The sequence below is a fragment of the Cebus imitator genome, unplaced genomic scaffold, assembly GCF_001604975.1.
Source record: "Cebus imitator isolate Cc_AM_T3 unplaced genomic scaffold, Cebus_imitator-1.0 Scaffold127, whole genome shotgun sequence".
Taxonomy (NCBI): Eukaryota; Metazoa; Chordata; class Mammalia; order Primates; family Cebidae; genus Cebus; species Cebus imitator.
In genome coordinates this window covers 4,018,010-4,034,465 of record NW_016107442.1, presented here as the reverse complement: position 1 = coordinate 4,034,465, position 16,456 = coordinate 4,018,010, and the positions used below count along the sequence as shown (strand labels likewise).

At 42.6% G+C, this 16,456-nt stretch overlaps 1 protein-coding gene across 4 annotated transcripts in view; it reads right to left on the bottom strand.

Annotated features, from left to right (window-relative positions):
- The window catches only part of FAM184B (family with sequence similarity 184 member B), a 141,825-nt gene that overhangs the window by 26,435 nt on the left and 98,934 nt on the right, over positions 1 to 16,456 (bottom strand). For all 4 annotated transcript variants that reach the window (XM_017540586.2, XM_037742784.1, XM_037742786.1 and 1 more), the window contains 2 exons: positions 8,719 to 8,816; positions 1,183 to 1,312 (listed from right to left, as the gene is read on the bottom strand). In XM_017540586.2, coding sequence (XP_017396075.1) covers positions 1,183 to 1,312; positions 8,719 to 8,816 — 228 coding nt within the window. The remainder of the gene's footprint in view (positions 1 to 1,182; positions 1,313 to 8,718; positions 8,817 to 16,456) is intronic.

Sequence of the window (16,456 nt, the reverse complement as noted above, 5' to 3'; positions counted from 1 at the left end):
CAAATTGTATATATTCTTTGTATATAAAATATGAGACAGGATCTTGCTTTGTTGCCCAGGCTGGAGTGCAGTGGTGTGATCTCAGCTCCCTGCAACCTCTGCCTCCTGAGTTCAAGTGATTCTTCTGCCCCAGCCTCCCAAGTAGCTGGGACTACAGGCATGTGCCACCACACCCAGCTAATTTTTGTATTTTTACTGGAGACGGGTTTCACCACATTGACCAGGCTGATCTCAAACTCCTGAGCTCGTGACCTGCCCACCTCAGCCTTCCAAAGTGTTGGGATTACAGGCGTGAGCCACCATGCCTGGCCAAAATATACATATTCTTTATATATAAAATATGATATCTTTTTTTTGGAGGTAGAATCTCACTTTGTTGCCCAGTCTGGAGTGCAGTGGTGTGATCACCGCCCAAGGCAGCCTCAAACTCCTGAGCTCAAGCAACCCTCCCACCTCAGCCTCCTGAGTAGCTGGGAGTACAGACACATGCCACAACACCCGGTAATTTTTTTCATTTTTTCTAGAGACGGAGTCTTGCTATGTTGCCCTGGTTGGTCTTGAACTCCTAGGCTCAAGCGGTCCTCCTGCCTAGGCCTCCCAAAGTGCTGGGATTACAGGTGTGAACCACCACATCTGGCCATAAAATGTAAGGTATTTTGTCTGGCTTCTGCATTGATGAATCATCAGTGGCTCATAGTAAGTACTCTTTAGCACAACAGGTTTTTTTTTTTCTTTTTTTGAGACACAGTCACTCAGGCTGGAGTACAGTGGCGTGATCTTGGCTCACTGCAACCTCTGCCTCCCAGGTTTAAGTGATTCTCCTGCCTCAGCCTCCCGAGTAGCTGGGATTACAAGCATGTGCCATCACACCCGGCTAATTTTTGTATTTTTAGTAGAGATGCAGTTTTACCGTGTTAGCCAGGCTGGTCTTGAACTCCTCACCTCCAGTGGTCTGCCCCCCATTGGTCTCTCCAAGTGCTGGGATTACAGGTGTGAGTCACCATGCCCAGCTGCAGCAGGTTTTGAATGAATGAATAAATAAAACCAAGAATCTCATTTTGCCCTGGTCCTGTAATGCCTTCTTAGCTTGGATGTGCATGAGGCCCTGAATGCATTTCTAAGTTTATAAAAAGGAGAAGGCAAGATCTCAGGAAAGTGGCATCCCCACTAGGGCTGTCCTACCTGGGCTTGCAGTTTGGCCTTCTGGCTTTGCCAGTCCTCCTGTAGATGCTGGATTTCGGATGTGTTCTCCTTCAACAAAGAGTCCAGTGGAGGTTGCGGGTCACTTCCCTCCTTGAGGGACACTTTGATCCTTTGAAGACAGGGATGCCACAATCACAAACAATCCTAGGGCTGGGAATGACACTACCCCTCTGATAATGTGCCAGCCACTCTGCCTGGGAGGAGGGACCTCTGATAGCGGTTAGTGGGGGTGAGAAACATCTTACTTGACTTTCAAAAAGCAACCTGCCATATAAAGTGTATTATTACACTTAGGTTACAATCAGTATTTAGCAGGAACCATCTAATATCTGTTCTAGTGGGTTCTTAATAAATGATGACCAACTGTCAGAATGACTGAGAGCTTAGAGTTACTGATATGGGGTTTCTGGGGACTCCAAAAAAGAGATCTCTATGGTCTTAATTTTGCAGCTCTTTCTGCATATATAAAAACAACAACACTTCACCTTAATGCAGTCTTCTGCATTTTTCAAAGCATGGTCACACCTTTTACTGGCATCCCAAGTACAAATAGGGATATCACAAATAGGCCTTCATATATGTAGCGTGAACAAGGAAATGCTAGTTTAAAGCTGCAGGAGTTTCTACATTCTAGGTAAGATGCTGACAGGTGTCTTTAGAGGAGGACACCAGAGCTCCCTTCCTTAATTCTGACCTTTTGAACCAACTGAGAATTTCGAGTGTGATTGGTTTAGGTTGGGATGTTAAGTGTTTATCTTGTTTGAAAATGTAAAAGAATGCCACATGGTGGGCCTCTCTGTAGAGACTGCCAGGTATGAGTGGCATCTGCTTCCCCTGACAAGGACATCAGGCCACAGCTCCAGAGGTGGGGGTGAGGGTCTTGGGCTGTGAGAAAAGGCTATGAAAAGGGGCACTCTGCTTGGCAGAGGTGAGAAGGCCCAGGCTGGGGGGTTAAGTATGAGAGAGACAATGGGGACTTCTGAAAGGAAAGGCAGGATGCTAGAAGCAGCGTAGGAAGGTGGCCAAGAGGATGGTGCAAGAGCCAGACCACCCGGCTCCAAATTCCAGCTCTGCAACCCGCTCACTATGGGGCCTTGGTGAGGTCTTTAAACTCCCTGGGCCTGAGCTTCCTCCTCTATAGCATAAGGTTAATAAGGCTACCTTTTTCATAAGGATTAATAGAGTCAATATCTATAAAGTACTTAAAACATTGTCTGGCACATAGTAAGAATTACATAAAGAACTAATTATGAGCCAGGGGCAGTGGTGCATGCCTATAATCCCAGCACTTTGGGAGGCAGAGGCTGGGGGATCACCTGAAGTCAGGAGTTCAAGACCAGCCTGGCCAATATGATGAAACCCATCTCTACTAAAAATACAAAAAATTAGCCAAGTATGGTCGTGCATGCCTGTAGTCCCAGCTACTCAGGAGGCTGAGGCAGGAGAATCGCTTGAACCCAGGAGGTGGAGGTTGCAGTGAACTGAGATTGCACCATTCCATTCCAGTCTGGGCAATAAGAGTGAAACTCTGTCTCAAAAAAAAACAAAAACAAAAACAAAAACCTACACATATTAAAAGAGAGAAGTTTTTTTTCTCTGCATTCTGATTCTCTTAGTTATCCTCAAGCCTTTCAAAGGTGTGCAAAACATAGCCACCTTTAAGGAACAATGTAGCAGGGATACCTGGGTTTGAAACCAACCCAATGGTTAGGAGAAGGCCAGAGAAACTGGAAGAGCAGCCTAGGGCAAGAGTGACAGGTGGCATCACCAGGTAAGCGCTCCTGGTGAATCCCTGTGGAGGGACTGAACTTTCTCTCAGACTAGGGCTCAGTTTATTATTATTTTTAATGTTTTCTTCAAGTAAAATTTAGATATAGTGAAGTGCACAGATTCACTATAAGTGTACAATTCAGTGAGTTTTGACAAATATATAAAACTATGAAACCAATATCTCAATCAAAATACAGAACATTTTCATTAACCAAACATTTTCCTTGCAGCCAAGCTTTGATTTCCACAGATCACTTTTGCTTGAGCTTAAGTGTCGTACAAACTGAATCATGTGGTGGCATTCTTTTGTTTCCAGGTTATGTTGCTCCCCCTCATGTCTTTGGGCCTCATGCATGTTGTTGTGTATGTCAGCAACTCATTCTTTTTGCTGCTGTGTAGTATTCCATTACATGAATGCACTGCAATTTGTTTACCCATTTCTCTACTGATAGACATTTGGGTTGTTTATGCTTGTGGGCTATCCTAAATAAAGCTGCTGGAAATAAACCTGTCCAAGGATTTTTGTAGGTATATGTTTTTCATTTCTTTCTTTCTTTTTTTTATGAGATGGAGTCTCACACTGTTGCACAGGCTAGAGTGCAGTGGCGCCGTCTCGGCTCACTGCAACCTCTGTCTCCTGGATTCATGCCATTGTCCTGCCTCAGCCTCCCACGTAGCTGGGATTACAGGCATGTGCCACCATGCCTGGCTAATTTTTGTATTGTTTAGTAGAGACAAGGTTTTACCATGTTGGCCAGAATGGTCTTGAACTCCTGTCCTCAGGTTATCCACTCACCTTGGCCTCCTAAAGTGCTGGAATTACAGGCATGAGACACAGTGCCCAGCAATGTTTTTCATTCTTTTGCTTAAATAGCTAAAAGTGGAATTGCTGGTAGGTATGTGCTTAATGTTCTAAGAAACAATCAAATAGCTTTCTAAGTTGATTGTACAATTTTAGGCCCTGCCAGTAATATATGAGAGTTCCAGTTGCTCTGGATTGTTGCCAACATTTTGTGTTGTCAGACTTCTTAATTTTAGCCATTCCATTGGTGGGAAATGGTATCTCACTGTTGTGGTAAGTTGCGTTTTCCTGATGACTAATGATGTTAAGCTCGTGTTCATGTGCTTACAAGCCACTTATATATCTTTTTTTTTTTTTTGGGACAGGGTCTTGCTCTGTAGCCCAGGCTGGAGTACAGAGGCATGATCATGGCTTGCTGCTGCCTCAACCTTCTGGGCTCAAGCAATCCTCCCACCTCAGCCTCTTAAGTAGCTGGGACTGCAGGCGTATACCACCATGCTCAGCTAATTTTTGTATTTTTTGTAGAGACCACGTTTTGCCCTGTTGCCCAGCTGGTCTTGAACTCCTGGGCTCAAGCAATCCACTTGCCTTGGCCTTCCAAAGTGCTGAGATTACAGACATGAGCCACCATGCCCGGCCTCACATATATCTTTTTAGGGAATTGATTGTTCAAGTATTTTGTCCATTTAAAAAATAGGTTTGCAGCACATGACAAAGATGCCCTCTCTCACTCCTATTCAACATAGTATTGGAAGTTCTGGCCATGGCAGTCAGGCAAGAGAAAGAAATAAAGGGCATCCAAATAGAGAGAAAGTCAAACTATTCCTGTTTGTAGACGACATGATCCTATAACTAGAAAACTCATAGTCTCAGCCCAAAAGCTCCTTATGCTGATAAACATCTTGAGACTTCACGAAAGTCTCAGGACACAAAATTGATGTGCAAAAATCACTAACATTCCTATATACCAACAACATTCAAGCTGAGAGCCAAATCAGGAAGACAATCCCATTCACAACTCTCTCTCTCTCTCTCTCTCTCTCACACACACACACACACACACACACACACACACACACACACACACACACACACACACACACATACAAATATGGAAGGAATACAGCTAACTGGGGAGGTGAAAGACCTCTACAAGGAGAACTGCAAAACACTGCTCAAATAAATCAGAAATGACACAAACAAATGGAAAAGCATTCCATGTTCATGGATAGGAAGAATCAATATTGTTAAATGAACACACTGCCTAAAGCAATTTATAGATTAAATGCTATTCCTATTGAACTACCATTGACATTTTTCACAGAACTAGAAACAGCTATTTTACAATTCATATGGAACCAAGAAAGAGCCCAAATACCCAAGGTAATCTTTAGCAAAAAGAACAAAATTGGAGGTATCATGCTACCTGACTTCAAACTATACTGCAGGACTACAGTAACCAGAAGAGCACGGTACTGGTACTAAAACAGATTAGACCAATGGAACATAATAGAGAACCCAGAAATAAAGCCACACACCTACAACTATCTGATCTTTGACAAACCTGGCAGAAACAAGCAATGAGGGAAGAATTCCCTATTCGATAAATGGTGCTGGGATAATGGCACAATTTGCAGAAGAGTGAAACTGGACCCCTTCCTTATATCATATACGAAAGTTAACTTAAGTCCAGGCATGGTGGCTCATGCCTATAACCCCAACACTTTGGGGTTATAGTAGAAGGATCGGTCAAGGCCAGCCTGGGGAACATAGTGAGACCCTGTCTCTAAAAAAAAAATAATAACTCAAAGACTTAAATGTAGAACCCAAAACTATAAAAACTCTGGAAGACAACCTAGCCAATATCATTCTGGACATAGGAACAGGCAAAGATTTCATGATGAAGACACTAAAAGCAATAGCAACAAAAGCAACAATTGACAAATGGAATACAATTGAACTAAAGAGCTTCTGCACAGCAAAGGAGACTATCAACAGAGAGAACAAACAATTTGCAGAATGGAGAGAAAGATGTGCAAACCATGCACCTGACAAAGGTCTAATATCCAGCATCTGTGAGGAACTCAAACAAGTTTATAAGAAAAAAACAAGCAATCCCATTAAAAAAAAGTGGGCAAAGGACATGAACAGACACTTTTTAAAAGGAGACATACATGTGACCAAAAATCATATGAAAAACAGCTCAACGTCACTGATCATTAGAGAAATGTAAATAGCATTTCACATCAGTCAGAATGGCTACTATTAAAAAGTCAAAAAAATAACAGATGCTGGTGAGGTCATGGAGAAAAAGGAATGCTTATACACTGTTGGTGGGAGTGTAAATTAGTTCAGCCATTGTGGAAGACAGAGTGGTGATTCCTCAAAGACCTAGAGGCAGAAATACCATTTGCCCCAGCAATCCCATTACTGGGTATATACCCAAAGGAACATAAAACATTCTATTATAAAGATACTTGCACACATATGTTCACTGCAGTAAAATTCACAATAGCAAGGACATGGAATCAACCTAAATGCCCATCAATGATAGATTGGATGAAAAAAAATGTGGTACATATACACCATGGAATACTTTGCAGTCATAAAGAATGAGATCATGTCCTTTGCAGGAACATGGATGGAGCTGGAGGCCATTATCCTTAGCAAACTAACACAGGAACAGAAAACAAAATGCCACATGTTCTTACTTTTATAAGTGAAGTTAAATGATGAGAACACATGGACACATAGAGGGAACAGACACTGGGGCCTACCTGAGGGTGGAGAGTGGAGAGTGGAAGGAGGGAGAGGATTGGAAAAAATAACTAATGTGTATTAGGCTTAATACCTGGGTGACAAAATAATCTGCAATCAAAACCCCTGTAACACAAGTTTACCTATATAACGAAACTACATGAGAACTCTTGAACTTAAAAGTTAAATTAAAAAACAAATAGGTTTGTCTGTTTATTACTGATTTATAAGAGTTATTTATATATTCTGAATACAGATGGGATATTTTAACCCAGTCTGTGGCTTGTCTATTCATTTTTAGGTTTTTTTTTTTTTTTGAGACAGAGTCTCACTCTGTTGCCAGGTGCCAGGCTGGAGTGCAGTGGCGTGATTTCGGCTCATTGCAACCTCTGTCTCCCGGGTTCAAGCAATACTCCTGCCTCAGTCTCCCAAGTAGCTGGGACTACAGGTGCACACCACCACGCCCAGCTAATTTTTGTATTTTAGTGGAGACGTGGTTTCACTCTGTTGGCCAGGATGGTCTCGATCTCTTGACCTCGTGATCCACCTGTCTTGGCCTCCCAAAGTGCTGAGATTACAGGCGTGAGCCACCGTGCCCGGCCAAGTTTTTTTTTTTAAAAAAAGCAGAACTTTCCATTTTGATGAAAAACAATTTATTAATTTTCCTATGATAATTAGTGTTTTCACATCCTATCTAAGAAATTATTGCCTATACCAAAGTTTCAAAGACACTTTCTTGTTTTAGTTTTTATGTTTTAGATTTATGAAACATCTCAAATTAATTTTTTTACATAGGGCATAGTAGGGGTTGAGGTTCATTTTCTTCTCATGTTTATCCAGTTCTAAAACCATTTGTTGAAAAACTTTTCATATGTCAATTGAATTGCCTTGGCACCATTAACAAAAATTAATCTAGCAACTCTGTGTGAATCTATTTCTTAGCACTCCACTATGTTTAATTAGTTTATTTGTCTCTCGGCATATTGATACCACAGTGTGTTTATTACTGAAGCTTTATAATATGTATTGAAATCAGGTAGCCTGAGTCCTCCAACTTTTTCTTCAAGATTTTTAATATTAGTTTTGGCTCTATGACTTGCTCTGGCTCATGGAAGGTGGGTGGAAACAAGAGTGCATTTCTGAGTGTAGGCTTGAAGATCCACTGCATGTTTCCATCAGCCTTTTGAGCATCTTCCCTTTACCATGACAAAAACATCCCCTAGATGGGGACTAATCCTTCAGCCTGGGCCGCAGAATGAGAAGGTATGTGGAGCGGATTTGAACTGTAATTTGTGGCAGAGCAATAACACCTTACTCTCACCCAGGAGCCAAGCTCATGTAAGTCCTGCTGATATGGTTAGGTTTTATGTCCCCACCCAAATCTCATCTCAAGTTGAAATCCCCATAATCCCCACAGGTTGAGGATAGGACTTGGTGGGAGGTGACTGGATCATGGGGGCAGTTTCCCAAACACTGTTCTCATGATAGTGAGTGAGTTTTCATGAAATCTGTTGGTTTTTTAAGTGTTTGTCATTTCTTCCTACACACACTTTTCCCTCACCTGCCGCCATGTAAGACATGCCTGCTTCCCCTTCTGGCATGATTGTAAGTTTCCTGAGGCGTCCCCAGCCAAGCAGAACTGTGAGTCAATTAAACCTCTTTCCTTTATAAATTACCCAGTCTTGGGCACTTCTTTATAGCAGTGTGAAAACAAACTAATATACCTGCAGAGCCTGATAGAGCCAGTCATAACGGTAGCTCACCTATGAGCTAAAAATCTTTGATATTTAAAGGGTGTTTATTACAGCAGCAATAGCTGACTGACATAGGTGATATAGGTGGGGATTTCCTCAGGATCACAAAGCTTCCCTATATCTCCTAAACAACACTTGGAATCACAGCAGCAGAAGTTTTGGGCCAGTGCAGGTCTGAATCTTAACTTCTTTGAGCTCCAGGTTCTTAAGCTAAAAAATGGCTTCTTTGGGTTGGTGTAACCATTAAGTAAGATAGTTTATGTAAAGCCTATAGCCATGCTGAAGACATACAAGATATGCCTTTTACCTCCTCAAGCATGCTGCAAGGAGCAGTGAAAAATACTTGAGGACAGAATGAATGAATGGATAAATCCTTCCACATCTGAGTGCTCAGTCACTGGAGCACTCAGAAGTCTGTATGTCCTCCTGTACCTTTCTTCTTCATCACTGCTGGTTCCTTCTTCAGCTTCTAACTTATCTTGATACTCCTCCCCTCTCGGTGAAGTTTCATTCAGCTTCAAGCATGGATCCTAAGGCAAAAAAAAAAAAAAAGCCAGATGAGCTTAAGTACAGCTTCATGATTCAACCTGTGGCTTATTCAAATCAGAAAGCAGAGGAGAGGGAGCCCCCAGCAACCCACTATTGGTGCTCAGCTTGCAGGGGGTGCCAATGCTTGTGATGATGGCGTGACTAGAACAGTGCCTGGATTACTACGGTCAATGCCAGCCTTTAACCCTGTATCCTGTTTTTCAGTCTAGGAAGCATTTCACACTGCTGATAAATCTAAAGCATAAAGAGAGGAAGTAACCTGGCTAGGGTGCCACCATCTGTGAGCAGTGGAAATGAAATATGCAACTGGGCAGTAGGACCCTGGGGACTGAATTCTTGACCTCTTCCTGATATGGTTCTATGCATAACCCTCAGAGAGAGGACCTTGTTTTCTTGTTAAATCTGCTGCACAGGGCTGCTGTGAAGACCTGAGAACAATGCCGGCTTACGGCTAGTGGTGTGTTTAAGTGTGAGTGATTGGTGTTATTATTACATCCGTTTTACAATTTGTAGTCTGCTATGTCCCATTATGTAGAATCAGAAGACATGGAACTTGCTGAATGACCAGAAATGGGGTAAGGGAGGAGAATATGGAAACTATTAGTTAACAATGAGGCTTCTGAATATTTTATGAATTGGATTTGCAAATGTTATCATTCCCCACTTCCCACAGAAATACGTAGGTGAAAAAGATCCTGTTATTTTGATTTTTCTATTTGTCGTAACCACTGTCCATGAAAACAGTATAAGACAGGGTAGGAACAGATTTATCTCATGAAATAGTGATAACAGTAACCTGTGCTTTTCACTAACTGGTTGCGTGGTCTTGAGCCAGTCTCTTTCCTTTTTTGGACCTGAGTTTCATCAGCTGTGAAACAAAGGGGATGGCTTACACCTATGGTCAAACTGTGTTCCAGGGATCCTGGGAGGTGTCTCAGGGGTAGAAAGGGGCAAAACTGAGGCCTCGGGCTTCCATCCCTCCTTGATCTGGAACAAAACTGCTTTGGTTGCCTTTTGACATACTGTAATGTCTATGAAAGGCCATCAGTGTCAAGACCAATGAAGACCTCCACATTGCCAAATACAAGGGACGATTCTTGGATCTGAGCTAACTGGGCCTCCTAGCAGAATTGGAAATATTGATGATTCCTTCTTTTATGGAGCCTTCTCTCCTGGGCTTTTTCCTCTCCCATCAGTTGCTGCTTCTCAGTCTCCCCTGCTGAAGCCTCCTTCTCTCCTGCTTCTCAAACTGCCACATGTCCAGAACCAAACTCTTGATTTTACTCCTCCAAACAGCAAGCATGCACCTGGCTCAGGGCTTTGTACTGGCTTTTCCTTCTTCTCCCTGATATTTGCATTCCTTGCTCCCTTACTTCACTTGCTGCAACCAGGAGACTGTCCCTGGCTTAAAGCTTAGGCTCTAGTACCAGACAACCTGTGTTTAAATGCCAGATCTTTTACTTATTAATGATGTGACCTTGGGAAAATTACTTAGGTTTTCACGAGGATTAAATGAGCCAATACATGTAAAGCTTTTAGAGTAGTAGCAGGTACCTAAGGTACATTCAACGCTCAAGTTTATTCCCTGGGATTCTTTTTTTTTTTTTTCAGATGGCATTTCACTGTCACTCAGGCTAGAGGGCAGTGGCATAATTTCAGCACACTGCAACCTCTGCCTCCTGAGTTCAAGCAATTCTCGTCTCAGCCTCCCAAGTAGTTGGACCTACAGGCATGCACCACCATACCCAGCTCTTTTTTTTTGCATTTTTAATAGAGGGGTTTCACCATGTTGCCCAGGCTGGTCCTGAAGTGATCTGCCCATCTCGGCATCCCAAAGTGTGGGGATTACAGGCACAAGCCACTGTTCCCAGACTGTTCCCTGGGATTCTTATTCCCTAGACACCTTCTCTAAAATCCCACCCCATCTCACTCTCTTTTCCTCACCTTGCTCTATGTTTTCTCAAAGGAAATATCATGGCCTGACGTTGATTTGTCTATTTTTAAATTATCTGTTTCCCTCACTGGAAGGTAAGCTCCATGAGTGCAGGGGCTTTGCTCACCTGTTTCCCTCATGCCTAGAACAGTGTGTGGCACATGTGAGTCATTACTAAACCAATAAACACAAATAAGTCACGGGCCACTCCAGGATAGCAGGAGGACCACTCTCTTCCATACTTGCCCTACACCCACTTTTTTTTTGTTGTTTTTTGTTTTCTTTTGTTTAATGATACAAGATTTCGCTCTCTTGCTTAGGGAAGAGTACAGTTGCAAAATCATAGCTCACTGCAACCCTGACTTCTCAGACTCCTGATCCTCCCACCTCAGCCTCCCAAGTAGCTGGGATTACAGGTATGCACCACCATGTCCAGGTACTTTTTACATTCTCTGTAGGCACAGGGTCTTGCTATGTTGCCTAGGCTGGTCTGAAACTCCTGGGCTCAAGTGATCCTCCTGCCTTAGCCTCACAAAGTTCTCATATTTACAGGTATAAGCCACAGCATCCACCCTTCACCCACTTTACATCCCAGGGAAGGAAGGGCCTGGGACTTCTGCTTTGTCGTGAAAATCCCCTGGGCACATGGCTGGAGGGTGGTGTGTGGAGATGACTGTCGCCCAAACTTTGAGTGTTTTCCTGCTTTGCTTTAGAAACCCTTTATGCTTTTATGATTTATAAATTCAAGTTCCATTTAAATGATTTGCATTGCCTCTAAATGTAGCAGAATACCATGTGATGCCCACTCCAGAGAATCAGCATGGCGATGGCACTTGGGAATCCACTGCCCACTGTGCCCAGGAGGACCTGTCCTGGGGCCTTCCGAAGTGATGGCCTGAGAGAGTAAACATCTGCTCCGCCTCCCACAGCTTTTCTCTCTAAGCCTTTATCTTCCCTGGAATGTTCTGTGTTAACTCTGCTAAGCCAGAGCTACATTTGCCAGGACTTTCTTCTCTGTGTACTCTGGTCCATGTGACTTTGCATAAAATGTGGCAGATGAATCTCCACACTGTCTTCCACAATGGTTGGACTAATTTACACTCCCACCAACAGTGTAAAAGTGTTCCTATTTCTCCACATCCTCTCCAGCATCTGTTGTCTCCAGATTTTTTAATGATCGCCATTCTAACTGGCGTGAGATGGTATCTCAATGTAGTTTTGATTTGCATTTCTCTGATGACCAGTGATGATGAGCATTTTTTCATATGTTTGTTGGCCTCACGTATGTCTTCTTTTGTAAAGTGTCTGTTCATATCCTTTGCCCACTTTTGAATGGGCTTGTTAGTTTTTTTCTTGTAAATCTGTTTTAGTTCTTTGTAAATTTTGGATATCAGCCCTTTGTCAGATGGGTAAACTGCAAAAATTTTTTCCCAATCTGTTGGTTGCCGATTCACTCTAATGATTGTTTCTTTTGCTGTGCAGAAGCTGTGGAGTTTGATTAGGTCCCATTTGTCTATTTTGGCTTTTGTTGTCAATGCTTTTGGTGTTTTGGTCATGAAGTCCTTGCCTACACCTAAATTCCATTTGACCCAGCAATCCCATTACTGGGTATATATCCAAAGGATTACAAATCGTTCTACTATAAGGACACGTGCACACGAATGTTCATTGCAGCACTGTTTACAATAGCAAAGACCTGGAACCAACCCAAATGCCCATCGATGATAGACTGGATAGGGAAAATGTGGCACATATACACCATGGAATATTATGCAGCCATCAAAAACGATGAGTTTGGGTCCTTTGTGGGGACATGGATGAACCTGGAAACCATCATTCTCAGCAAACTGACAGGTGAGCAGAAGATCAAACACCGCATGTTCTCACTCATAGGCGGGTGTTGAACAATGAGAACACATGGACACAGGGAGGGGAGCACTACACACTGGGGTCAGTTGGGGGGAAATAGGGGAGGGAGGGTGGAGGGTGGGAAGCTGGGGAGAGATAGCAAGGGGAGAAATGCCAGATGTAGGTGATGGGGAGGAAGGCAGCAAATCACACTGCCATGTGTGTTCCTATGCAACAATTTTGCATGTTCTTCACATGTACCCCAAAACCTAAAATGCAATAAAATAAATAAATGGGAAAAAAAATGTGGCAGATGGAAGTGAAGCAGCAATCATTTCTTTGTGACGCTTGGATGCTTGAATGTAGCAACACGCCTGGTGCTGTTGCAGCTTACACACGTCATTGCTGATCAGCTCTCTCACCTTGTTGGCCAGGGCAGGTTTTGGGCTCTCAGCTCCTTCAGTTCTTGCTGGTTTCTCCTTGACTTCTCCCTATGCTGGGCCAGTGTGTACAGCTCCTGAGACAGCAGCCAGGCCTGAAGCTCCTCCCACACCTGCTGGATCCTCCTCAGGCTTCTCCCTATCCCCGGCCAGGTGCATGTTTAGCTCCATGATGAAGGATGCCTGATTCTCCTATGGGTCACCTGCATTAGCAAGGTGGAGCCTTGTTGGCTTCAGATACCGACATGGTTTAAGCCCAGCCTTGTGGGCCACAGTTCGTTCTTAATCTTCCTCACTTCACTTCTGTCCTTCTTTCCTTCCAGCGGCCGCCCTGTTGACTTTAGGCCCACCATCAGGCAAAGAAGCAACAGTTGAACTTAAAGTGTAGCTGGCTCCTTCAACTACGCTAGGCCAGTTCCTAAATTTAATCTCATATCCAACATCATTCTTAGTAGCTTGTTTCTATGATAAGACCCTAATTGACTCACCCTTTCATCTCTAGATCCTACTTATTCTTCAAGGCACTATTCAACTGTTACTTCCTCATGAAGACTTCACAATCTTTTGTTGCAATTACACCTTCTCCTTTTAAAGTTCTCATAACAATTTTTTTTTTTGCTACCACAATTTTCTTTTCGTTGTCATTGTTTTGTTTTGTTTTTTGAGGTGGAGTTTTGCTCTGTCACCCAGGCTGCCGTGCAGTGGTGTGATCTAGGCTCATTGCAACTTTCATATTCCACGTTCAGGCGAGTCTCCTGCCTCAGCTTCCCAAGTAGCTGGGACTACAGGTGTGTGCCAACACTCCCAGTTAATTTTTGCATTTTTTAATTAGAGATGGGGATTCTCCACATTGGCCAGGCTGGTCTTGAGCTCCTGACCTCAAGTGATCCACCTGCCTCAGCCTCCCAAAGTGCTGGGATTATAGGCGAGAGCCACCACACCGGCCTTGCTACCACAATTTTCTTACAAATGCTTATTGATCACTTACTATGTGCCAGGCCTTGCTCTAGGGACACCTGAATAAACCAAAAAACAGAAATTTTTCTGCCTTGTGTTAGTTACAGGAGCATTTTCTTTCTCCCTTCCTAAACATAAGTGAATATAAAAGTAATCCCAGATATTGTTTTTAAAATGTTATAAACCCTACAGCCAGGGACTGAGAACGCAGCATAGCTATTTTTCACAGCCTGAGTCCTCCCTCCTTATGTAACTAGAAACTGAAGTCCAGCTGTTTGATGTGAACTGGTCACAGGGCCCCATGAGGTTGGTTCATTGTCATGTATTTTCAAAAATATTGCAACTAAACAGATTATAACCTACAACGTGAACCAGAGGCTAAAAGGTCCTCCTGTGCCTCCTAGTTTCAGGTATTTTGGGCATAAAACATATCTCAGTGATCTCTAATTTCCACAAAGCATAGCAGTAAATATCATAGTCTAGAAGCAAAACAGTTTTGTGAGTTATCTGCCATAAATTCAGGTTCTGTATAAACCTGGAAAAATTGCATAGCGAACACAGAAGAAAAACAGATAATCAGATGAGCATATGTACTATTACAATATAAATACGTAAATGATGTATGATTAATTAGGTTCAGGTCTCCAAAGGAAAATTCAAGGCTACAAAGAAATTTTGTTCAATAGAAAGCACAAAATATGTTGGCAAAACAATTCTAATGAGACCAGTAGTCAGGACAAACAGGAGCTGGCTGAGTTCTACATGGAGAGCTCTTCATATAAAAGCAATAGTTCACTGAAATGCTCTAATAATGAAGCTATAGTCCTCAAACAACAGAGCCTAAAGCATATGGCAAAATGTGTATAATTGTAGTGAGAAATAGGAAACTTTGTAATGGGAGATTTTAATATACATCTCTCAGAAACTGATGCATGAAGCAGACAAAATGAACACATCTAAAAGCTGACTTTTTTAAAAGATGCATCAAACTCCTGGCAAGTCTGTTCAAGGAAAAAAGGATAAAAAACTTAAAGCAATATGAATAATGGACAAGGATCTCATGACAGTTATTAGGGATTAAAAAGAATTCCAAATGTACTCTGAGGCAACACAGGACCTGTGAAAGGGAATCTGCAGGATGTAATTTCTAGGCCACTTTATTGACCATGGCTATATTTAAAGGAGTTCTGGGCAGGAGTCCAGAAGGAGGAGAGGACTGAAAACACTAAAAGGGCTAATACACCCAGATAACAACATTGTCTCCCAGCTACATTGCATTTGTCTATTTCCATACATTATCTCATGGATGCATATGACTCTGTGAAGTAGCCAGGAAAGGCACTGCCATCTTTGATTTACAGATGGGAAACTAAAATTGGAGAAGCCCAGCCATTTGTCTCAGGTCTCATGGCCACTGGAAGGTGTCACAAAAACTAGAGCTCTGTATTTTCTGAGTCCCGGCCACATAATTCCGTGTCTCCACACTGACCCTCAGCTGTGCTGTGTTGAAATGATTGTCACCTACCAGCGTCAGGGCCTAACTGGATGTGAGTTCAAACCATGTTGTGCAAATTCCAAGTAACTGAAAAACGGAGACTCAAAAATCAACCTGAGAGGAGTAATGTCAGCAACACGGCAGAAGGAAGTCCTGATCCCCTTTTTTTTTTCCCAATAAGCACATCAACTCAGCAATAATTCATGGACACATTACATTTGTAAAAAATCAGACGCTAATCAAAAGGCTCTGGCACCTCAGGAGAATGCAAAACCACACTCACCAAAGCTGGTAGAGAGATTCAGAACACACTCTTGCCAAAGATGCTGCCCCTGGTGAAGTACCATATAATCACGAAGAGACTACCTACCTCAGCTTCAACCAGAGGAGGAAAGGAGTTGATTGGCATGTCTGGCACCCCACAAAGGGGAGGTCCCTAGAGAACTAGCTTTTGTCTTGCTGGTGTTGGAGCTCTATAGGTCCATCAAAATCTAGCCACTTGGAGGAGAATGGAGTTGGAAACTTGGGCTGGTAGATACAATAGCTCCCCCTTGGCTCAGTGCAGAGTGAGCAAACAACAAACACAGCTGCCTGCTTCTTTCTGGGAGGAAAATAGTTGGTAGAGACCCCCATTATCTGGCCACGCTCATTGACGGGGTAGTCTCCTGTACAAGATCAGCCTGGGAAGACTGGGAGAGGTGACTGCTTTGTCTAATGCATAGACACCAAAACATAGAGTCAAGGAAAATAAAAATCAGGCAAAGATGTTCCAAACAAAAGAAGATAAATCTCCATAAATTGAACCTAATGAAACAGTTATATGATTTACCTGACAGAGAATAAAAATAATTCTCATAGAGTTGCTTATCAAGATAAAGAGAATGAATGAACAAAGTGAGAATTTCAACAAACAGGGGAAATTTTTTTTGTTTTTTTTTTTTTTTTTTT